The 25,903-nt window shown below is 35.4% G+C and overlaps 1 protein-coding gene across 6 annotated transcripts in view; it reads left to right on the top strand.

Moving 5' to 3' along the window:
* Positions 1-25,903, top strand: part of PPP1R13B (protein phosphatase 1 regulatory subunit 13B) — a 63,501-nt gene that overhangs the window by 3,516 nt on the left and 34,082 nt on the right. For 4 of the 6 annotated variants that reach the window (XM_030452052.1, XM_030452050.1, XM_030452053.1 and 1 more), the window contains exons 2-4: positions 19,128-19,275; positions 24,409-24,528; positions 25,493-25,560. In XM_030452052.1, the coding sequence (XP_030307912.1) occupies positions 19,128-19,275; positions 24,409-24,528; positions 25,493-25,560 (336 nt within the window). The remainder of the gene's footprint in view (positions 1-19,127; positions 19,276-24,408; positions 24,529-25,492; positions 25,561-25,903) is intronic. The other 2 variants (XM_030452051.1, XM_030452055.1) reach the window with 1 other exon arrangement.

Here is a 25,903-nt window from a genome sequence, read left to right as displayed (position 1 = left end):
TATACATTCCTGGCCTATGAAGACATAACATTACTGATAACACACAAACTAAAGATGACTATCTGCAATTAAAATTAAGCTGTCTTCCAGGAGAGCTAAGAAAAAGGTTTAGTGGTGTTCTTTTGTTGGTGGTGTTTTGGTAGGTGTTTTTCAAGTAAGTACACACTTGCCATGTATTCAGCCTCAGACCCGTCTCAAGCAGTCCAAAGTGGGCATTTCTTATTCCCAATTTAAAACAAAGATTTTCAAATGCTCTCTTTCTTTAGGAAGTTTGCTACTAATATAATGCTATGTTGTAGAAGTTGAAACCTCAGTTTCCCCCATTCTCAGTTCATAAAAAGTAGTTTAGTGATGTGGAAACTGAAATCCTTTTGCTAAAAGGATATACACGTGAAACAGAGTATCTGCAGCATATGCAGGTTTAGAATTCTCCAGCCAAGCAAATCAATTAATTGGAAACTGAAAAGTCTTAATTGTACTTCCACTACTGAAGAACCAGGTTAAATTACACTATAATATTTTAGAGAATAAGAATACAGCTGACTAGTGACTGCCCCCTAGTTTTTATTGTTTTTTTGTTTTTTTGTCCCAACTTTGTACTTGTTTCTCAAGATTTTCCCCACAGCTACACATTTTACAAAAAAAAACCTCCAACCCAACAATGATTACAATTATTTGCTCCTGTTTCAGGGAAAATACAGTGTTACAAGATACCAAATAAAAGATGTGAAAACTGGGGAAACCATAATTTATTTCCAAAGTAACAATGTTTCTACACTGCAGAGATTTCATTTCACTCTTCTACTCACCTTCCTTAGCCAGAGAACAAAATTCAAAACCTGTTCACTGGGGTACAGCACCACAATAAACTAAACTGAATAACTAAAAATACTGAAAGGGAAAGATTCCACATCTGTATTCCCTTCTTTATTAATCTCTGCCAGGTGATCTGCTGCCTCCTGTACTAACAACAGACATTACAATAGCCACAATGTAAGCTGATTTAGTGCACTAGTCTGGAAAGAAAATATACATACTCACATATAGATGTGCATAGACACACATCTCGTCAGCATTCTTTGGATACCAGTATTTTTTCCTTCTTTAGGGGTCTGGATCATTTTACTGAGACAAGCAGTACAGTCCATTCAAAGCAAATAGTGGGAATAAGAAACAAGGAAGAGGAAACATCCTTTTCCAGCAGCCACAGGAAATGGTTAACCCAGCTCATCCCCTTTGTGAAACCTCAGCCCCGAAAGGAACTCAGTTGCTCCAACATCCTACTGCACCACAATGATAAACCTGTGCTCTCCCATACAAGTGAGGTGACACAGAGTTGCTTCTAAGCACAATTTAAGAAACTAGAGTGACTTAAAATCTGTGTAAGTGACTGAATGTTGATGTCCAAAACAAATATTTTCCTCCACGAGGCAGTTCGTGTTCTTGATTGTCTTTTGAGATATTGCAGAATGTACACTTTGCCCTCCTGGCAGCATTGTTGCTTTTGACACACAAATCTACTGAAGGATGGTGTATATTATTGCACAATATAATTCTATTATTGTCTGTCATAAAACAATTGTTTGCAGAAGCTCAAAACATTGAGTACATTCCATGGATATATTGCCTAATACATTAGAGATGATTACATGCTTCCAAGTTTAATAGATTCTGATGACAGAGTTCCAAACTACCAGAAAAACAGATCAATCTGAGTAGTTAAAATTGGTATTGGATAATAATTATTTTTTTTTAAATCTTATAATTTAAGAATCAGTGAGACACAGGGTCCAAAACTGAAAATCTGTTCATAAAAGAAGTGAAGAAAAATTATAAAGATATTTGAAATCTCATTTTGCTGGTGTCTGACACAAACTGAAGAATGACACTCCTGTGTCCCAGACCAGCATATTCAGAGTTGAAGTATTTCCCCCCATTTGGGCAATAATTATTTGCTTCTTCAAATCCACATTCTCAACAATTATTTTTTTATTTCTGAAGCTGCCTCAAGCTTTTAAGGACAGACAAATAGATCTAAAATCCCTAAACGTTTAAAAAGATAATAAATGAGGGTTTTGATTTTAAGAAAAAGCATTAAATTGCAAATTCTTTAAAAAAGGCATTGTCTTTACTCATGTATGGGCAGCTCTTAGCATAATGGGGGCCCTTCCACAGCTGTATGAGTTACTAATACAAATAGAACAGTAAGATAGAATGTTTTTTTTAATATAGTAAGATGGCCTATATTACACATTAGATTAGCATGATTCAATCTGGTGCAATGGCATTTTTTGTTAAATAACTAAGTATTCTTCTCAAGCCTGCAGTGGGCAACTATACCATCTATGAAGAGAAATTAACAGAGCTATTTTCCCTCTAAAATACATTTCATTAGAATCCACATGTGTATATTAAAATATTCTATTACAGAATAGCCTGTGAATAGTACTTTTCTTTGAGATGGTGAAGTTGATGAACTTGTTTTTACTATAGTTTAGAATTTTTTTTATCTTCATATAAAAACAATGACATGATCAAAAACACATGATAGTGACTTTCAGATTTGTTGCAATAAATAACTTCATTAATAATGGCTGATAAACTTGCAAATTATTCACTAGTCAGTTCAGATTTATTAATCAAACAAGGATATCATTATTGCTGATAACTATCCAGCTCTGAATTAATTACAAGATATTCTGTCTCAACATAATTGAAAATTCCTGATATTAAAGTGACACATCTTGCTCTACACTTCTACAACTGAATCTCTTAGGAGTAGTGTTGCATGTTCCCCTAGCACCTGGTCCTGCAGGGCTTTTCTGGAATGTGTAGGTTTTGGGAAAATCTTGAGAAACAAGTACAAAGTTGGGACAAAAAAAAAAAAAAAAAGAAAAACAATAAAAATTAAGTGGCAGTCACTAGTCAACTATAATTTTTTTTTCTGCCCATTGTGTTCTTATTCTCTAAAATTCATAGTGTAATTTAACCTGGTTCTTCAGTAGTGGAAGTACAATTAAGACTTTTTAGTTTCCAATTAATTGATTTGCTTAGCTGGAGAATTCTAAACCTGCATATGCTGCAGATACTCTGTTTCACCTGTATACCCTTTTGGCAAAAGGATTTCAGTTTCCACATCACTAAACTACTTTTTATGAACTGAGAATGGGGGAAACTGAGGTTTCAACTTTGTACAGGTGGAATCGAGGTAACTGCAGGGGGCTGCTCGAGTCCTGCCTCCCTGCTGCCCCCTCTCTTGCATGAGTATGTGTCTGGTGCTGTGCTGTGTCAGTAGGCAAACTCAGCAGGAATTGTTTGAGCTTTTTTTTGTTTTTTTTGTTTTACAGGATACTTTTCTGCCAGCTGAGCACACTGAAACCGACTCTGTGCAGGGTCAGATAAGCAATGGAACCAGCACAAGGGAGGGCAGAAATGCACAGGGCACAGAAAGAATGTCATTTATGAGTTTAGCTTGTTGTCATTTTTCAGCCTGAAAGTACTCCATGGTGGTGAATAAATATAGTGAGGTATATCTAGATGATTTTGATGTGTAATCCATGTCCCAAGTGGCAGAGAAGAGTAAATTCTCTGCTCTCTGAAATCAAAACAAGGAACCAGTACAGAGGTCAAGGTCTCTGCCAGGCTGATCTAGGAGAATTTTTCCCATCCCAAACCCCATGGATAGAACCATGCACATAAGCACAGTGCATTGACTTAGCCTCTGAATTAATTCTATGTTCCCTCTCCTGAGAGCTGATTTTTGACACTGAGAGAAGCAAACCTCATTCTCCTTGTAGCCAAAATATATGTCCAGACCTACAAAGATGAATAGTTGTGAATTTTTTAGAGTTATACTATTAGATGAAAAAAGCAGTAGACAGGGTTGCGTTATTAGTATGTGGGGAAAAGTATTGCCTGCATTGCTCTCTGATGTTTACAGGTAAAGAATTAGGTTGGTTTGAGACAAGCAAAGGTTACCATAGCCATAAAGTACATGCTTACCTGCATATAAATATTTCTTTTCTAATTGCTCAAAGAAGTTGGGTTAAGTTTTATTTACTGTAGCAGGTACAATTTAAGTTGAGGAGACATGCTTTGAATGCATGTTTGCATGAGAAAATCCTTTTCTAATCCTGTTTTCCTGATGCAATTTGTCTAATTTATGTTTCAAGCAAGTGCTGCACCTGTTGGCATTTTTACTTACTTTAGGTACTTATTTTCAATGTAGTTATGATACATTCATCATACTTAAACTTCATCTTTTTCTACATCACAGCTGCTACTTTTTTTAAAAAAAATGGGCTTAAGAAAGTGTATCTGACTATCTTGTAAAATCTTAACCAGAGTATTGATCTAAACCTGACCTGAATCTATCCCATCTAGCCTAAGATAAGGGTTTTCAAATTATTTATACAGAAAAAGTTGTCTTTAATAAATGTTAGTGATATCTCAGTCTCTTCCTTTTATAAGATGTTTGTACATTGGTACAGTATAGTTAATGTCTATAGAATGGTTTGCAGGCTTTTAGCTCTTTGTATAGAGAAGAATGTAATGATGTGGACAGCATACAAAACTAGCATCTCTAATCAGTTTAAACAATTAAACTATTGATCACTTGCCTGAAACTCTAAGTTATCTACTGCCATCTTAGTTCACTTATTTGGGCATCTGAGAATATACTAGCATTGAACTGACAGCCATTTCTCACAGATCCTGTATAAATTTTTGTAGTGCATGACCATGGTAGAAATGTAGCTTAGTCAAATATGTACTTAGAAATAGTCAGTATTTCTCTTTAGTGTTCAGGTTGCTATTCAGATACATCAAGAGAGAAGTGGTTAGATTTTCCTGCTGTGTATTTAAAAGCAGGAAGTTCTTGGAAGTGAAATTTTTGGTGATTCTACAGACTAACAAACGGATTAATTACTATTCAGGCTCTAAACAGTTGGACTGGGTGTACACTTTGGGAGATTATTGAGTTCTTGCAACAGTGTCTTATAAAAATAAACTGTGAAACTCATCTCTGTATGCACCTTCATCTCTGCATGCATCTCTGAATGTCTCAGCATGCCTAATGCTTGATTTCCTTATGTACTGCTTTATTGTTCCATGTTATTTGAATTTCAGAAAAATTTATCTGCAAGTCTGAATCATGTAGGTCTGGTAGTGGAAAAAAAGATCTGTAGTGGTTGACCTCCTTGACACTTCAAAATCATATCAGGATCAATACAATTATTTTAAAACCATGTCGTGTATTGGTGTCTATTCTAGGCCATGCCACTTGGAAATCTTCTCAGTCCTTTTTCTGAATAGCTTCTTGGTGTAGTAAACACTGCAGTTGATTTACCATTTCATTGCCATTTATCACAAGATCAGCAAGAGCTTGTTTGATATTGGAATATGCTATAAAAATCCAAGCTTTTCATTGAAACAAATCAGTTTTGAGTCTGTTACTTTTATGTTTCCCTCCTGGCAAATTCCTTCCTGTAGCACTTTTATTTTCACTTTTTGTTTTTGTTTTGGTTTTGGTTTTTTTTGATGGTGGATAGCAGTAGTATTTGTTTCTGCAGCCCTGATAGTAAAGTGGTGAACTAGGTTTAGATCAGTTAAACTCTGAATTATAAACTGCTCTGTTACTTATGTTGGAAATATATAAATTAAATTATTCCAATATAAGTATCAATTAGTGTGCTTTTGCTTACTTTGAGCTAACCATAAAGAAATGGAATAATTTCCATGTTTTCCTAACTTAGATTACTTTATCCTTTTTATAGTGATTTTTTTTGTATTTATGGTGCAAAATTATAGGACATAAAAGAGACATTAAATTGGATTTACTATGCAGTGTTTCTAATAGGGTATTTTTGTGTTTCTGGGTGTTTTATAACATTCAGCCTAAAAAGTCTTTGTGTTTTAAGTCTTCAGTGCATTATTGGGTTTCCCCTATTTACTACTCATTCCCCCAGTTATTTTATTAAACAAAAAGTTCTCCCTGTAGCTACCAAATACTGCTTGGTTTGTTCTCTGAGTTCTGAAGAACCAAGAAGCCTTGATGCAAAATAGAAGATTGATCTGGAGTGTACATGTACTTGCCTGCAATTTTCAGTAGTAGGACAAAGGTTTTGCTTTACTTTTTCTTATTATCTCACAAATGATACAGAAATTTTTCAAACAGCAAGGTCTCAACAGCCTCTTTTCTTCCAGCACTAAGGGATGAGTGTTCTGATTGTGTGAGTGTTCTTTATAAACCTTTTGTCTTCCTTTCCTCAACCAAAGTGGGGACCAAAGTAATTCAGTCCCTGCTCTGTTAACTACTGCAGTTTTCTTGGAGAAATTATATCTTCCGATTTGTGAAAGAATGCAAAAATGTGAATACTGTATAGTGTAGCTATGCCTGGTTTCATGTACTAGCATCTGTGGTCATAGTGGAAAAAACAATATGAAATGCTGGGGACTTAGGGATGCTTCTGTACATCTTAACATCCTTGGCAGAGCAGTTGGTAAAAATTCCTTTCTGCACCCCTGCTCTACCTTCCCAGAATAGAGTGTGCTGGATGTATTTGACATGTTTTACCTGAATTATTTTTCATTTTTGTTTTCTTTTCCCTTTGACTGGAAAAAGGGAACACACCACAAATCACACTCTGCACAGGTTATTGAGCTTACAGTTACTACACTGTAAGAGAACATTCTCCATGAGAATGCTACATTGAGCTTGTAGTGGTTTTATCCTTTATCTGGCTTAACAAGCTACACACAGGTATGTTCAGCTGTTTCAGAAAGAAAGATGACAGGATAAAGATTTCAGTGACACGTATGTCTATTTTAGTCCATATTCTTCTTTTGAAAGAACTCAAAGGGATGGTGGGCTTTAGAGTTGCCCCACCCTCCCATTCTTTTGGTCTGGATGTGGATGTTTCGCCTTTCTACTGCAAGTAAAGCTTTTGTAAATTTTGGGGGTTCAGAAGAATTCAGCCAGTAGCCACAGTTGGAAGAGTGGCACAATATGTGTTAATATGTGCCCAGCTTTTCCTTTCAAATATTTATTCATGTGGCACATTTTGTTTTTCTGGCAGATAAAGATACAATCTGGTTTTGGAGAACAACCAGATTATATTTTTCCATCCTTCCAAAAGCAAAACAGCCCTTCCCTTTTAAGAAATGTCCTCAAGTTTCAGTTACTTAAAATGTTTTCAGTTGCTAAGAGGTTAATTCTGAAATTATTCAACCAGTTGTATTCTCAGTAAACATCTCAATGTGATACATGTTTGCTGAAGAGGAAGGAATACTACTTCATGGGATCAGAATGTTTTTGTTACTGACAAAATAATGCATTAAGGGAGGACAGTATTATTTCTGAATGTTGAAACAGGCTAAATAGGGTGTCTTACCATTTTTCTTTGCTGCTGCTTGTGGAGAAGGGTAATCTAACAACTCTGTGGATTACAAAAGAAGCTGAGAATGCCTTGCTTTTCCTTTCCTGCAGTTGGTGTGGAAGGTGCTACACAGAAAATGTAGCTCCTAGCTCAATTTTAAGAGTTCCATTGATGTTTAATAGAATGGGTTGGAATTGGTTTTTGCTTCGTTTTTGTTTTTTTGTTTTCCCCCTCTGATTTCTTTTTCCTTTTTATCCCCTTGGGTCACTTGCTCACTCTTTATTAAGTAAATGGAATAGGCTGAAGAATATGCTTTGCTCCTGCCATCGCAGAGTACGAGCTGAATGCACTGTTGGTGCCATCTCTGTCTGTTCCCCACTCTGGATCCTGGATGGTGCTGACAGGAATGATGATAAACATTCACTGTCCCTTGACATGAAGAGGCAATCAGAAACATAGTTTACCATTTTATATTCTCTGCTGCTTGAATTGCATCCAGAAAGAAGACAGACTTTGCCAAGAATGGAGTGGTGCTTGAACTATAGTATTTTTAGCCATAAATCCATGGTGGATTTGTTGTTGTTTATTACATGCTTAAGCTAGATGGTCTTTCATGAATCAGAAAAACATCATGGAAACGTCTTTTGATCTTTGTCAAGATCATTTTATCCTGGAACTTTGGCTCATATCATCGCCCCCTTCAAGAGGAAAATCACTTCTTTCTCTTTTGAGGCAGTCAGAGCCTGAAATGTAAATTTATTTAAGATGATGACTTACTGTTTGTCATTATTATAATAACAAACACAGATTACTATTGCACAATGAGAGGATGGCAGAACTCCCCTCCAGCAACCTTGCCTAATTAGGTGAAACTTGATCTAGCCTATCTTGTTCCTGTCACAAGTGTGGCCTGTCTTGTTTCTTTAGAACTTCTTATCACTGCTCCTCATTACTGCTTGAATTCATATGCCAGTAGACCAAAAATACTCCATTTAAGTAGTTTTTCCTGTAGTTGTTGCACAGAAACTTTTCTTAGGTTTTAGTTCTACACAATATTTTTATATACACTAATATTTACGACTGTCCACATGAAGAATATTCTAAGGATGGTTCTTCAGAATGTTATACAGACATCAAAAGAGAAATCTTGGCTACCAGAAAAGACTGGACTTACCTCTAAAAACTGGACAAAGGACAGAATTATAAGAAAGAAGGTGGGGTTACTTTGCTTTTTGTTTATTTGCTGTAAAATTAAGCACTGAAATTTTGTTTTGTAAAACTGAACAATGTATCCTTATAATGGGTTAGAGAGGGATGTGGGATATTTACTTGAAATTCAGAGATTATTGCCTTCTGTGGGTTTTCTCTATATCTGAAATGTCTAAAATTTTTAATTTTATCCTGCATAAGTGGTTTGATTCTCTACTTTATTAGTATTTATTGGTTTTGATTCAGTCAAAGTAAATCTAGTTTTTAGCATCTAGTTTTTAGACCTGCCATTTAAAACTAAAGAAAATGCCCAGGAAAGAGTTATTTTCTGTTATGCCCAATTTTCACTCTGATGGAAGGAAAGCTCTGCAGAGTGCTTGTTAAATCCCAAAGGGTATATTCCATTTTTCAGTTTTTATATTTTTGCCAAGCCAGATAACATTACATCTGTGTTTAAATGGTTGGTGTTCCCTGAAAGCAATACAGTAAACAATCAGTATTTTGTTACTGCTTTCCGCTCAGCAGGAGAAAGCTGTGGCAGTCCCTTCTTGTTTCACTCTACTGAAAATAAAAGGAAAATGTAGCACTGATTACAGTGCCAACATGACATAGGGGTGTGTCTGTCTCTAGATTTCCTTCTTTCTAAAATGAAGTACTGATCCTCAGTGCTGCAGATCACCTTTATCAATTGACAAAAAGCACAATGACTTTAAAAATCCTATACTAGTTAGGTTGCTTTGGTTTTTCGGGTTTGTTTTTGCTTTGTTTAAAAGTAAATAAAAAGGCACAAATGTCTGTCCTTACATAGGATATGTTATCAGATTATTTTTAATGCAGTAGGTAGGTCAGGCTTTTCTGGAATTCAGTAGATTTTGGATGACTTTGCTGTAGCTGTTGACAAGGTCGAGCGCAAGACTGTAGAAGCATCAGCACCTCCCTTTCCTTAGCCTTGGCCAAAATATTTTTAATATTTTGAGAACACTCAGTTCTGTGATACAAATTCTGTGGGACACTTTTGGTGCCTGCAGATTTTAAAGACTAAGTTGTCTTTCAGGAAATTTAACCCAAAATGTTATTCTGAACCCTGTTCTTCAGTTTTACACTGTGTTGACAGAATGAGCTTGCTTTCAGAGTAAATTATAGTATTTCTAATCCCAATGTTTAAAAACCTGGTATAGGATTTCTCCCCATACACCTCACATAATAATAAAGTAAAATACTGTATTTCTCTCTTTCTCTCTCTCTTTTTTTCTTTTTTTAAGAGGACTTTGTGTGGGGGGGTATTGGGGGCTTTCTCATTGTTTGTTTGTGTTTGGTGTTTTTTAAAAAACAACAGAAGAAGAAAAAAAAAAGCCACAAAAAACCCAACAACCCTAATATTGGTGAATATGAAGGGGTTTTTTCCCTGACTGGAAGGCTGAGATTCTTGTGTAATAACATTATCTCAGAAGCTGAGTCATCTTGGATTAATTTAGTTTTAGTTTTAATACATTGTCAGTTCACCTGCATTTACTGCAAATTTTAGAGTACTACAGTTGTGTTCTTCAACAACCTGTCTTCTGTAATGGTTTGGGAAGTAAAATATTTAGTTGTATTTTTTAGCTTCATTTTTTATTCATCTCTCATCTGCTGATTAAATGAAATGGACAGTTAATATTTTAGGATTGTTGTTTCAAGCTTGTCATGCATTTGATGTATGACCTACTGGTAACCTTGACAGGTGTGAAAGATTTGAACTTTAGGTTGTGTTTGCAATCTTGTCTGCTGAGATGTGGTTGTAGTGCCACAGTGATTCCTCTCCCATTTCCCCTGGGGGCAGGAACAGCTGACCCAGTACTGGATGTTCCCACTTCACTCTCTGAACCATTTGGTTTGGAGGACCCTGGTTTGAAGATGTGAAGAAATGTAGTAGAAATGTGAACATCATACTTGTATTTCACCAAAACAGACCTGTTAAGAGTTCATGGAGAAATGGATTTCTGGAAAAATGACTACAGCAGTGTAGCTATTTTGATCTAGAGTCTTGCTGTCCCCTGAACTTCTGACTCGAGTATTCCTGGTGTTCCAGCCATTTGCAAATGCTGTGTCTGCTGGACTTTTTAAAGAAGAGTTTTGCAATAATCCATTGTTCAAGGAATTCTCACATTAATAAGCCCAAACAACTGTTAAAATATTTAGTTATAGCAGAGGTATTTACTAGTTTCTTAAATAGATTAGAAATTTCTTTTACTTTTTCATTTAATAATGAGCACAAAAACAATGATAACTTTTTTATTTATCAATGATCATTTTTATTTAATAATAAGCACAAAGTTTGCTGATTTTTTAAAAAAAATTTTTCCAACGTCCTCTGGATAAATACAATTGAAATTAGGCAAGTAGTACTAGATGAGGTATGTCATCTTAATATTCACAGCCAAAAGTATTCTAAAAGATAAAAAAGGGTATTCTTAATGAAGGCACAGAGAATCAGTCTCTGTTTATTTGATTTGAAGATCTGTCTTATGTTCTTGCTTGATAAATGGCAAAGTTGCATTTGCAATAGTCCTGCAACAAATCAGATATTAATTTGCAAGGTGAGAATACTTAATTTCTGTGTCGTGAGATGTCATGAACCTTAAAAGGGGTTCAGGAAATCCAGCATCAACTGTTTGAAGCAGAGAATCTTATGAAGAGTCTCCAATTTCCACCAATAATATTATATTTATTTTGTAATTATATTTATTATTTATATATTATTTATATTTATTATTATAATTATATTATTATTATTTCCAATAATAATTATGTTTATCATGGAAGATAGCATATGGCCCACAGTCTTCTAAACAGAGGAACAAAACAAAATTTCCAAACCTTGTTCTGGAAAGAGTTTCCAAGACTCGTTCTGTTGCCTAATGGAGAAACGTGCACAGCAAGAACTTGTCAGTATACCTAGAATTATCCCTGCATTCTGAAGTCTTTTTACATGGTAACTAGTGTCTTGACAGTCCTTTGGTAGAATTATTTGCCTCAAAGCACAACAACAAGATCTCTTGCTGTTTCTCCAGATGTAGCAATTTAGGAATCAAGCCAACAGATAATAGGAAGCAGGGATGTTGAACTCATTCTGTAGCAAGTGCCAAATTACATTTTCCACTAGAAAACATCACAAGAGGCATGTTTTATAGATTTCTCTAACTTCAGGCTGTGTTGCTTTAGCTAATGATGTTAAATATTGCACTTGGACAGATTTCCTTTTAGATTAATAGTTTTATTTGGATTGCAACCTCTTTATTCCTCTAGCTTGTCCCTGTTCAGCTATACCCATCTTCCCTTCTGTAGCCACATGCTTACCACCCGTCCTTTAAATTAATTTATCCAAATCTCAGCTCCTGCTTGCTTTTAACAGAACCATCTGAATCTAACAGAAGGCATTTCAACAGTGTGACAACACACAACTTCTATAAAGATAATGTCTGCAGAGCTGGCAGTGGTTTAGCACCATAGATTAACTGTGACTGCTAATATAGCTTAAAAGCTGATGTAAGCTTATAATGTCCCAGTGATTGTGTCACTTTTCTGTCTTGGGTAGATGTTAGAAACTTAATGTTTATTAGGCCAGGATTGTATTTTTTTTTTTTAAGCCCTATTTATATCTTACTTCTCGTACACCCGTTTGAGTCTGTGCTTTGCTTGTGTTGTTTACACCAGTGAACTTTTAGTTGCTATTGTTTTCATTAGATATTGTTTTCTTAGAGATCTGGATGTCTTTCAATTTACTACAATACCTTTCATTTAATAATCTATCTTGCTTAGTTGAATATATTCAAATACATGATGATAGTTGCCATTTCCTTCCTCTAGCAAGAATGTTTGCTTATTTCTCTGCCCTACAAAAACCCTGCCACTGGAAGAGTAAGAGGCTTCAAATTCCAGATCTACAGTTGATGCTGTAGCTTTTTATATTTCAGTGAGAAGAAAGGTCATTAAATGTGCCTTCAGCAAACACGTATCCAGTAGGTGTAGATTTCTCAGAGTCTGAATCCTGTCTTTTAAAAGCTTTTTTAGAGAGGGCAAAAGTAACAGTCCTGGAAGTCCTGTGGGGAAATGTCTCTGGGTTTTGTCAGTTATTAAAGCCACATGTAGGCCAGCTGAAAATGTAGGGAAATCTTATTTAAGGATTTCATTTAATGTTACGCTTCCACATTTCTACAAAAGTCGGTGGTTGGTTGTTTGGGTTTTTTTTTTTTAATTAAAGTGATTGCATTGTCAGTAAAACAATTGTCTGAGAAGACTTTTCTCCTGGTGGTGTTTTTGGTGTCCAGGTCATCTGGTGCAGAGCCTGGTGAAGGTGGTTTTCAAGGTGGATCAATTTATTTATTTTTTGTCTTGCAGTGATTGCCAAACAGCAAGCTAAACAAATAGTAGCCCACAGCTGACTGCTATACATCTCTAGTGTTTGAGATTTGCTCCCACTTATGTGAAATCTTTGCAGGGCCATATGGAGGCAGTTGGCTTCAGATTTGGCAGTGTAATAGGAAACATGCTACTGGCTTCACAAGTCTGCATTTTGACAGAAAACTTTTACTCATTTTTGTATTCTTTGCAAACTAAAGTCTTCTGGTTTCACTAGCTTGTGAATTTTACTAATACAGTCAAAAGGCATAACTGAGCTTTAAATTTTGTCCTGACCTCATAGTTTTCAAAGCCTGTATGTGAGGAAATGCATTCAGAAATGTGGAAATTGGACACAGTTATTTCTCAATGAGTATATGAGGAAGGGGAAAAGGTGTTCAAGCAAAGAAGTCTACAGATAAAAGACTCAGTAATCAATAATACATTTGCTGTCATTCTCGATGCTCTTATTTCAGGCAACTCAAACATACTGCAATAAATTCTTCAACATTTATTTTTAAAAAGAACAGTTTAGTTCTGGAGGTAAATAATTACTGAAACAAGGTATGCTGGTGAATAACTTGCTTATTAGATGGACTTGAAATGTTTCTTTTTAATAGAGGGATGTGAATTTACTTTTGTCTTGGTTTTTCCATATAATAATCAACAAGAGAGATTTATTTGGCATTTTTTTGTTTTGAAGTCACAACAATATAAAGACATGCTCATGACTGTAGTAAAGAATGTGTCTTTAAGAGTCTTTAATTAAAAGTTCTGTGGTTAAAATTTCATAGTCTGCTTTCTTTTAGATGTAATTTCTTAAAGCTTCACCTAATGAAGGCTATAATCTTTAAAAGGAACAGTCTTCATACTTCAAGTTAAGTTAAAATTCTGCTTTAGTGCTTGAAATATGAAACCAGAATTTCTACAGCTGTAGCTGATACAAGATTTATGTAATGACATGAATTCCAGGCAAGCAAACTTGCATGAGATAATTTATAATTTGTAACTCTTTTCTCTGATCATCCTGTAGGTGAATTGTGCATCTTAGTATGTCTCATCATCAAAGGGACGATTTTTCACCTCTTCACATTTTGCTTGCATCTCATTCAGCAATTTATCTATTAATTAAAAATCTCAGACTTAATCAAAGTTGGTATTTGATTGATGGGGCTTTGACATTTCACTAAGATACAGATTTGGATGTTTGGTTAAAATCCTATTGCAGTAGAACCTTCACTATAGCAAGTTCCTGGTACTTCCAAGTCAGCAGAATCAAGGATGAAAGTTACAAAAACTTCTTGGGACATTTTGAGGTCTCTCCTGTGCAAGAGATACTTACTTTGAACAAGTCTTGGAGTTGTAGGCACCAGTAAGTGCTTTGAAATGGCAAAGAACATGATAATGAGTGGATTTTTTGGAACTCTTTATTAGAGGAAAACGCATAGTGAGAAGATAATGCCTTTTAATTCCTGTGAAACAGGAGTGAAGTTGGCAATTCTATCAGAGATGTTTGGTACCATTGTGTGTCAGCCTTTTAACAATAAGCATTTCATATATATATATATGTTTCATATATAGCCTCGGGTAATGAGAGCAATGGATAGCACAAGGAGCAAAGTAAATGTTTTTCATTTTCTTAGTGTGTTTTTAGTCATCTTAACCTTTTGTTCAATACCTGAATGATCTAATTCCCATTCTTCATTGATATGATTTCTCTAGATTTTGTTGTTGTTGTTGTGGACTTCAGGCTATGAACAGGAAAGGTGATGCTCATATGATCCATTTTTGCCAGGGTTTTGAGTGGAAACATGAGGGTTAGTTAAAAAACAATTATATATGAAGTAAAAAGCCATGAGTAATGTCCCAGCTTCATCACCAGAACTCACTATTTTTCTATTTGAATATATGACTACTACTATTAAGAAAAAATCTTGGAATTGTTTTAACTTGTACTATTTCAGGTCATGCTGTAACAGTATTATAAATATATTATTGGCCTGATAGGCAGCACTTTTCAGCATATTGACAGCTTACTTGTGTTCAGTACGTTCTGTGGACAGAACAGCAAAGGAGAAGTCACTTTGCAGGTGTATATAAGGTGTGATTAACAACACAGAAGAGAGCATTAAAACACCTGTTTAGCACAGGGAAAGTAGAAACTGATTTGAAGGACAATTTCAGCATCGATTTCTTGAAATGAAGTGAGAAATGGTAGGGAAGAAGTTTCCACATCTCGATGGAGAAGTGAAGACCTGTAAATTGCACTTACCAGGACTGATACATAAATGTAACATGGTTAAAGCCATAGGCACGAAGAATGATTTTTGCTGTGATAAGCATAATGAGTAAAAAAGGCACCATCTGGGAATTAGGTAACTTTCTGAGCTCTTGAGAGCACTAGTTAGGCCAGTTGATACAAAAAACTGTCTCTGTGTTTCATATTGTTGAGGAAAACTACAGACAGATCTGAGACACAAGACTGAGGAAGTAACTAGACTCAAAGGTACCTGTATTACAGCTCTTTGTGATAGGTACCTGTGTACCTAATGAATATGAAATCTGGAGTCATCATGGCTCAGGACTGTACTACAGCCATATGAAATTGAATTGAATTGATAGACATTCACAGAGGTGATTGAAGATCGTCAACATTTCACCTACTTTAGCAAGAGATCAGGTCTAGAAAGGTAAAATTAGACAATGGAGGAATATATGCAACCATTTGACAAGCATCTGTTGGGTAGAGAAGGTTTGGGTAGAATGGAAAGATTTGAGTATTCTTTATGGAAAAAAATACATGATTTAGAAGCACTGAGATGACTGGCTTATGAGTATTGGGTTGATCCTTTTGTGTGACATTGTGTGCATGTATTAAAAAATTTGGATGAGTGAATTAAGAGATTATCAGTGGTTGATCTCATTTTTACCAAAAACAACCAAAACCATAGGTCTTAACAAGATGAGTTTTTACAGTTGTTCCTACCTAGGAATCCATTTAAAATGAGAAATCAAAGGATTTATCACTTCTGCTGTGTCCTGACCTTTGCCTAAGAGTATTTTTTTGTAAAGCTGATTTACTGCAGTGGGTGTACTGTGTATTTCATGTCTATGCTTCACTCATATTCATCAGCAGCAAATTTCCAGGCTCTATCAATGCTTCATCGTATTTTATCTCTATGAAATACCTCTGATTATTATTCCACCCCCAGCACAAATAGGGACAGCTATGACAGGGACAGACTTGAAAACCTAATTAATATGGCAATACATTAATAGCATTCAATATTTTGAGTCTTCCTGTGTATGTTTCAGGACATCTGTTTCACAGCACAGTGTTCCAGTTCCTTTGGTGTTACTCAGTCAACCTCTTAAAAATAAATCCTTACTTAACCAAGTTTTCTTCAGTAGTAGTAGTGTGACAGTAGTTGGCTACAGCACCTTGCCTCCTCACTACTGGGATAACTTTCCCTGGGCTGTTTAGCAGTTGATATTGTGAGTGACATCCAGCTTTGGAGAAGACAGTACTGGTGTAGTCACAGCTGACAGAACAAAGTGGCATGCTTGAGGTACAGCAAGTTTTGGCTTGGTCTTGCAAAGGGGACTTTAAACTAAAGAGGCAGTATGCACTGTATTGTATTATGAGTTCAGTAAAGCCAGGGTTTCTTGGCTTCTCATGAAGTTTGGGAAACTTGTGTTTCATTTTGAAATTACTATCAGCTGCAATGGGGAAAGTTTTGAGTACTGGCATTAACAATTCTCTGTCAAACTGGGGTTGTTAAATTTAACTTGATTTACTTAGGATACATTTATTTAATTTAGCTGCAGAGGGGAAAAAAACAAACCAAAACCCAACAAACTCCTCCATATTTCAAATCACTCCTGTGCCTAGGAGAAGCACTAGGGGGTTTAAATAGTGGTAAGGAAAACTTTGACTAGACTTGAAGAAACTGGATTTTTTGGGGAGGATGGTTGAGGGAAGTGGTAGAATTTCCATCATGAAAGGCTTTTCAGAACAGGTTAAACAAGCATCTCTGCAGAATAAGGTAGGTACAGTTGATCCTGCCTGAGGCCAGGAGACTGCATTAGATGACCTCTTAAAGTTTTTTCTAAGTATTGTTTTATGTTTCCATATGATTTCTTTTTTTTCTTAAATATGAGGTCAAATTCCACTAGTAGATTCCACGTAAGATATTTATTCTGTGAAAGATTCCACAGCCACTGGGTATTGAGACTATGTTAGAATCTTCTATGGGAAAAAAATCTCTCTTTACGCTAGGTGGTTACAGGCACTTCCATTATTATCTGGCTGCATCCTGTAGCTTCTTCCTACATAGTGCTATAGCTGTTGTTACAGCTTCTTTTAATGCTGCTGCTGGAGAAACTTGGGTGAATTCTAGCGAACTTACAGCCCACGATGACTGCTTCTTGTGTTGAAGTATAGTTATTTGAAAACTTCAGGGTATGGTGTACAAACTTGACAGGCTGAGGGAGAGCAGAAACATAGACTGAAATAGCCTGGAGGACTGACAGGAGTCTGAGCCTGAAGGCTGGGCTTTCTTGGAATTTGTCCTGTGCCTAGTTCTGAAACAGAGAAACTCCTCTCATTCAGTATCTGGCTCTTACTGATGCAATCTCCAGTTTGGTGCAGGTGTCCCACAGGCAGAAGTTTTGTGAATATTTTTAAGAACCATCTACGGAGATTGAAGCACAACTCTGTTTAAGTGGAGAGTGGTCATTTAATACAAGCTTTTAAATAATGTCCTGGTTTGGGCCAGGATAAAGGTGATTTTCTGTCTTTTACTTTCAGCTAAGTCTCTTGTAAGTTGCACTTGCTGAAATTAACATCAAGTTATTCTCTCTCCTTTCTTTATCAGGGAGGAGAGGGGGATAAATAGAGAGTACCTGTTATTTGGTTTAATTGCCAGGCCAGTGTTAAACCATGACAAATAATTAAGTTTAATTTTTGTGGTTCAATATGTGATGCTACATTTTATTTACTGAAAAGATCTGAATGAACTTTGCAGACAAAATTAATAATTCTGTCACATTCGTTAGGGATATCTATATATTATGGTATCTTTGTCTTCTAAATACAGAATTATCTCTGTTCTGCCCTTATGAGTTTACAGAGCAGTATTTACAGAGCATCTGACTACACATGGGAAATTAAAGAGTAAAGAGAGAAAATAGTTAAAAGTATCTGTTCAATTTTAAGCAGGAGCTTAGGGTCAGGTGTCTTTCAGAGGATTTAGTATAAAAGAGGAATACTTGTCTTTGAATACAATCTCTATTGGTCCTCAACCAGACTCATTCAGGAAAAATCATCTCAGTATCACATGAAGAAGGATGTTAGTATCTCTGAATATTTGTATTTGTGCACATATTTGTTTAAAGGAGTGCAAAGAATTTGAGCAGAAGTTTACATTGATCCAGATTAATAACAGCTTTTAGTCCTAGGCTTCCCCCTTTATAGATTTCATCCCACTTTTTCTTGTTTTCCTTGATCTCAAATCATCTTGTGTGTTGGGAGAGAGGGGGAAGGAAAACTATTTTATTGTGGCTATTTTTCATCTGGAATAGCTAGGAGCAGTTACTGGAGAAAATAGTCTTTTGATGTTGTAACATAGAGTGAAGACAAAATGCTGGGAAGGTTGCATGTACAGTCTGATCAACACAACGTATTTGGGGTGTGGGGCTAAAGTAGTGCAGAATGAACTGACTTCACAGGTTTTTGTCCCTTGAAAAATGTGACTCTCTTCCTCTTTTTTTTTTTCTCTTCTTTTTTTTTTTCTTTTTAGTCTGAGGGCTATGGTTCAACCAAATACAAGTATTTCTTCAGATAAATCACAAAGTTGCAAAGTTCACAAACAGTGTGAAAACTTGTTCCTTCCTTCCCAGCCTTATTTTCAGACAGAATTAAATAATTTCAACTGAAGATTTTTTATTTTTTTTTTTAATTGTCAATTCCATCCACTGTCAAAAAAATTCAACACAGAGGACCAAAGCTTTGGCAAAGTTACAGGAAACAGAACAATGCTTTGTTGGATTGTGGTAGCCAACCAATAAGCATACATTTCCATTTAAAGGGGGATTATAGATCTAATCATAATCTTATTAGTGTAATTTTTATTAATATTCTGGTACTTTTCTTTTTTCTTACAGATGATATTAACTGTGTTTCTAAGCAACAATGAACAGATTTTAACAGAAGTTCCAATAACACCAGAAACAACTTGTCGTGATGTAGTTGAGTTCTGCAAAGAGCCTGGAGAAGGAAGCTGCCATCTGGCTGAAGTATGGCGTGGAAATGGTAAGTGAAATATTCAGTGGAAATTGATTAATTTTTTTATATATATGTGTGTGTATATATATATATGTATTATTAAAAAAAAAAGTAAGACTGACTCATCAATATTAATTATTCCAAATTGTCTTTTTTTTTTTTTTAATTAAGCTTTGATGTAAAGCATGGTAATTCAAAATATGTAGAGGTAAATGCTATTCTTGGTTTGTTTGGTTTTTTTCTCTGTTTTCTTCTTGAGCACAGAGTATTTGATAAAATGCATGTATAAGATATGTTAGTATTTGTATGTCAGTTTTTCAAATGATGTAAACAGTGTCCCCATCTTAAAAAAAAGAAAAGAGGAGGGTATTTTCACTCCTTGAAGCCATTTATTTCAAATAGGTGTACAGCACACATAGCATGGGAGGGTATTTAAATGACAACATGGAATCTCAGCGATCTTTTTATTGCAAGTGGGTGCAGATCACATTCTTTCAATTTCAGTCCACATTTTTTCTGTATTCAATCCAATTTCCTCACTATTTGGCACGTGACCACAACCTGACATTTATGAAAGGGGATGTATTTTTTTTTCCCTTCTGTATCATGAATAGCAGATGTTCTGCAGACAGAATTGTGCCAGCATTGGACATAGTATCTCCAGCTTTCTCATGAAATTTCCTCTCAAAGATTTGACAACCGTGGTTCTGAGTGGGAAGTGTGAAGCAATTTGCAATAAAACTGTGACATGTTGTGCCAGTGGAAGAGTATTTTTTCCCTTCTATTACACTATCTCTGACCTCTCAGCCTGTTATCCTCAGAAGAGGTCCATAAATGCTCTTTTAGAAGACATTTTAGGAAATAAAAATTTAAAGCTTGAATGAATACATTAGCTTTGGTCATACACTTTAAGTGGGCTGTTTTCTTGGTAGTCTCTCCATGCAGCACAGGTGACAAATGACAGTGTTTTCTGAGAGCTGTCATACCTGTCCTCCTGTGAATATACTTAGCTCTTCTGTTCTACAGGCAGGCACAACCCCTTTTAGGTACCCCAGCTGAATAACACACACCTACTCAAATTCAAAGCAATGGTTCCTGCACATGATAGTTTTATTATCAGATAAAAAAACAGTGTCTATTTCCTAAACTGTATTGATCTAACAAAATTCTGTCTTTTCTAATGATCTTTCTCTTCTGAACGTGTATGTACAAATAAATTACAAATACTTCATTAAGTTTTTAGAGGGTGACAGAGACCATTTGTCTTCTAGAAAAATGTTTTTAAAATCTAGTCAAGTTTGGCTCCAAAAATTAGGCAACGAGGGAACAAAAAAAACAACAAAAGAATAGAAAGGGAACGAAGGAACGAGAAAAAAAGAAACTATGAAAAATAGAAGGGGAATGAGGGAAGGGGGGAAAAAAATTAAAACATAGAAAGATAAGGAAGGAACAAGAAAAAAAACCAACGAAGGAATAGAAAGGGAACAAGGGAATGAGAAAAAACCAACAACATTCAGAGAGTTCAGAAGAGGATTATAATAGCCTAGCTGTTGGAAAACATTGTTTTTATTTGTTATGTTCTTTCCTCTGTTTTCTTTTGTGTGGCAAATAAAATGAGGAGCTTCCCCAGAGTTAGAAAACAGTTTAGGTACTGTTTGTATTAGAGAAAGAAACTGAATCGCCTCAGAGCTGCGTGGCATAAGCACTTGGTTTATTCACATCTGATTTTTTGTATTTCATTTTCTGTTTCCCCTCCTTTCCAATTTCTGGAAATGAGTAGTAGTTGAAAAAGTCAGTAGCATTTGGTCTTGATACATCAGTATGTTTTGTAGCACCTTGTGCTTTTTTAGTTTGAAGCTTTCTCTTTTAGCACTGATTTCTTATGCTATAAAAGAAGAAAAAAAAATAAACAAAACAAAATAGTCTTCCTCATTCTCCAGCTACTGCAAATAGCAGTTGGTAAAGAGGTCAGAAGACAGGTGTGACGCCAGGAACTTGCAGTATGTTTACTGAGAACATGGATTTCCACCTTTGAATACACCCAGTACTCAATTATTCACTTCATTTACATTTGGAATGCAGCAATTGTTATTAATTGGCCTTCCTGAGCTTAGTAGTAGCATAGAGGCAAGCAACTGTGAAAGAAACAGTTGTTTACTACAAGTTTACTTCTGCAAACCTGAGGGGTAAAAGGCTTGTGCCTCATCTTGCAGCGAACTCTCCTACTATGGAGATAATACAAAACTTTGTAAGCAGGTTTCACGTATAGCAAGCATAAATGTATTTGTAGTAAAGAGCAGGATACTTGTAATAGGGATCAAAACAGACCTGGAAGTCTGCAACTTACTTTGTTTTAAATAGTGTGTAAATATTTCCAACAGAAAGATTTTTGCAGTTCTCTTCTAATACACTGATGCAGTATCTGTGTTTTGGTCTTTCAGGTTGTTTTGGTCAGTTCAGAATACCTAAAATTAGCCCATCCTCAACATTTTTGCTTAAAAGGGAAGGAACTATACTCAGTTCTCAAAAGTCTTTCAGAATTTTCACCCATCTTAATATCTAAGGCAGTTTTTTGCAAATTACTATGGATTCATGCATATGGCATGGTTCTCTGCTTAGTTATTCATTAAAACATTCTCTAAGTAATTTAAACTTGCTAAAGTGGAGGTATCCAACTTGTTTATTATTACTCTACACCCATCCTCCCGTTTCATCTTTTCTTTGTTCTCTTCTATTTAAACTTTAAAATTTAAAATTAAAGTTCAAAATAGCATTGTGAAAACTATTAAATATATCTGAAGCTATGACAACTATAAGAAATTTAGCTGCCAGATTTTTGTTTGGCTTGGTTTTGATGCTTGAAGAACAGATATTTGCAGAAAATATCCTTTTATGCTGTCCTCACATCAAATACAAGATCATGCTTTCTTCTTGCAATTCTTCTGGATTTAAAGGATTGAAATTGAAGGAGGGAATAAGTACTTCAATTTTCATCATGTCTTGTGTCAAGTGTTTATGTCCATTTCTTCTTCCTCTTTCTTTTTTGAAACTGTTTCATGTAGCTAAATTGCACAGAATGTTGAGTGCTCCTTTATTTTTCTTATCTCAGTTTCAATGAGGATGATGTTGCTCATATTATTTTAAACCTGTTCTCTGTCTAATTTGGGCAACAGATCCCCCCCCCGTTTGTGGTGGTTTGTGTTTTTTTTTTTTTTGTAACTCTTGCAAAAGTAGTAGAAAATGTCTTTCCTGTCTGAAAAAATATTAGCCTTGATTCCTCAAGTAACATTATGTAAATGACACTTTTTATTTTGAATAGTTTCTAGGACCAGGGCCTTACTTTCCATAGAAGACCAGCCTAACCAGGAGCAATGCTGCAGCCACTCCTCACCATTCCAGAGTTAGCCCAGCCCTAGACATCCAGTTTCTTGGTACTTTGTTACCAAGCTTCAGTTCTTCATAGGTTTACCTAACATTTTTTGTATATGGGAAAAAAAATTTATAGATTCTTATCTTCTTTGACTTAAAGTCTCTGAACTAAACTATTTACATATTTTTACACTCTGTGATCTTTATAAGACACAGGCTGCAATTGTAGTGGATATGCTTCAAAGCACTTGAAATCTTAGTTTAGGGGCTGAAAAACCTGAAAGTCGTGTTTATAAAATTCCTTTTCAAGAGCTGAGTTGTAATAAGCCACTGACCATCTTCCTGTGTGCATAAACACTATTGACAGTGTTTCTTGGAGTTCACTTGAGTGAGGAGCAAGAGAGAAAAGCACCACTTGTTTTAAATCCAGGTGTTGTGGGGTTTTTGTGGGGGTTTGGGTTTTGCTTTTTAGTGAGATTTTTAGTCAGTTGATGAGTATGAATAGCTTATGGTTTAAATGACCTTTCCCTACTGAAAGCAGCTAGATCTAACTGTGGCTGTGTTCATTGCCATTGTCTTTGACATGACAGATTTTGACAAGGCTCTGCATCATATGAGATGCACTGTGAATCAAGTGATGAAAATGAATTGTTCTTTAAATACAATTAGTATTTGAAGATTATCAAGATATGCATAGAATGGTATAGCCTAAAATGCATGCACCAAGCTTTCTCCAGTGTAGCTGTTATATCTTTGAACCTTTCTGTCTTCTCTTGTTAAATGGGTTAAGTATGAAAAGGATAACAAATTGTTAGTGGTGCTCTGCCTGATAGGAGATGCGGTTTGAGTTTTGAGGGCAGAGACTATTTTGCTATTAACAATGAAGAACACAGACTCCACCTTTTGGTTTCCATCCAAGCCTGATTTTCTGAAGTAATGTTGACTTGACATATTGCTGTATGATGGAAAGCTAGTGAAATCTCTTTTAGTATAATTTCATTCTGCTTGGAAGATACAGACTAATATTATGTTTAGTATTAGATATTAAAAACCTTTAAAGGGAGATTTTTCTTAATGAAAATGTTTTAAAATAAATTCAAGTATAATTACAGAAGCAGTCTAAACTTTGCTTTTGAAATGTATTTTGATTTAGAAATACAATGTGCGGCCTCAGTGCACTATATTTGATCAATTTGAAAGAAATAGGTGCACTAATAAAATGTGTTGCACTTCCTTGGGGGAAAACAAAGAGACTGCTGCATGAAACTTAGCCTTTATTTGTTCAAAGATCTGCCAGTAATTCCAAATATACTGAAAGTTAATGTCTGCAATAATGTATTGGAGTGGGAGCACCTGCTCGAGTTCTTAGGGGATGAAATGTCAATAAAATGATAAGGTTTTTAGCCTGAGTGGAAACTTGGAAGTTCAAATTGAATGAATAATTTTAATTATGCAGGTATGCATCTGCTGGTGATGGGGAGCAGAAGTGCAAAGATCAGCATGGTGCAAAAGGTTGTGATGAAGAATTCCTAAATTACGAATATTATTTTATATAGTTTTGCAAACTGATGGTGCACTGCTGTTAAGCAGTGAGCTGTGTTACAGTAGCAGCCCAGCTTTTAATACAGTGCAACTACTCCTGTTAGTGCCTGTTTCTTTGTGCATGAGACAAAATGCACTGGATAGAAGGAATTGCTACCAAGAAGAACATTTTGATTCTTAATGAGAGTTCTGTAAAACTTTGCTTAATTTAAAATAGTTATTATAAGTGTTTTGGTCTTGTACTTTCAGAACGTCCCATACCCTATGATCACATGATGTATGACCACCTGCAGAAATGGGGTCCTCGCCGGGAAGAGGTGAAGTTTTTTCTTCGTCACGAGGAGTCTCCAGCTGAAAGTAATGAACAGAGTAAGGATGCTTATCCTGTAGTGTTGTTACCTAAACATGTTTAAGTGTTTTATGAAGTGATTTGATTATCAGTTCTTTCAGTGGATTTCAGTAGGTATATGTAATACTCCTTCCTTACACCAAAGCCATTTTGGACCTTTCTCAGTGGCATTTTTATTTATATTTATATAATTTCTATTTATATAAATATTTATAGCCTCTTCTCTAGAATAATTTCTACTAGTCTGTTGAGTAATATTTTTGTAGTAAGATAGGTTTCTATTCTGCTTCATACTGATCTAAAAATATTGCTGGGTATAGTAGGTTTAGTGCACATTTTAATTCTTGGGAGTAAGTCCTACATTTTAAGAGGTTCTGTATTACCTCCCATTCTCTTTCACTTGCCCCAGATAGGACTCAGTAAATTACTTTGTCTCCTTTAGAAATTAAAATCTATTTTATAGATAGCATCCTTACTCACTCAAATGATCTAGCTGCTTCTAACAACTAAATCTCAAGACTTGGCTGAGTCCTTATTTGAGTTTTTGAGCTTTTAGTTTGGGGTTTTTGAGGGGGGGGGATTTTTTTTTCCCGCTCATATTTCTGTTTCCTGGCATCTTTGATTGCCAGAAATAGCAGGCCCAGCAATGTATCCAAGTGAAGGCACTGCTTCTTCTGGACACAGAAATAAAAAACTTTAGTGGTCGTGCTCAGTACATTCCCTTTCGTGACATTATTGTGTAAACATAAGTCAGAAAAAAAGAGCTGCATGTGTGTACTTTTAACAGAGGAAGCCTATGAAATAAATTATGTATTTCTTAAAATTCCACTGCCTACAAAGAATACCGTAGAAGAAAGAGTTGTAACTAGCAGAACAAAAATTCACAGGTGAAAGCTTTATATAAAAATTGGTGAATAGATTAAAGAGTGAAAACCTTTTGGCTGTAAAATGAATTTAGATCTAAGAGTGCTACTTTACTTTTAGGTGGACGTCAAGCCCCAAGTCAAAGAAATGGCATAAATATACCAGTGGACAAACGTGCAGAAAATGGGGTATGTAATAAATCCTAAAGCTTTGGATCAATTCCACTGAGATATTTTATGTTTCAAAAATTCTTATTTTTCAAGATCTCTTACGATGGGAAGTGGTAGAAAATGTATAACTTTTGTTCTGTTTGTTTCTTTTTGTTATAAAGTGAATGGGAGAATATGACTTTCATGAGCTACTCTTTTTCTGCCTAGAAAAAATTCACTTACATGATGTGAGAAGCCCCAGAGTTGTATTAATTTCTGCATTTTCTAATCTGTTTTACTCATCCTGTTTGAAGGAAAAAGCAACTGCATTATTCTTCCATACTAGTAGTGCATGTACCACCATCTTTTCTTCTTTATCTCA

This window comes from Calypte anna, chromosome 5A (genome assembly GCF_003957555.1).
Source record: "Calypte anna isolate BGI_N300 chromosome 5A, bCalAnn1_v1.p, whole genome shotgun sequence".
NCBI classification, from domain to species: domain Eukaryota; kingdom Metazoa; phylum Chordata; class Aves; order Apodiformes; family Trochilidae; genus Calypte; species Calypte anna.
The sequence above is the reverse complement of the archived record's forward strand: the minus strand, read 5'-3'. Positions and strand labels throughout refer to the sequence as shown.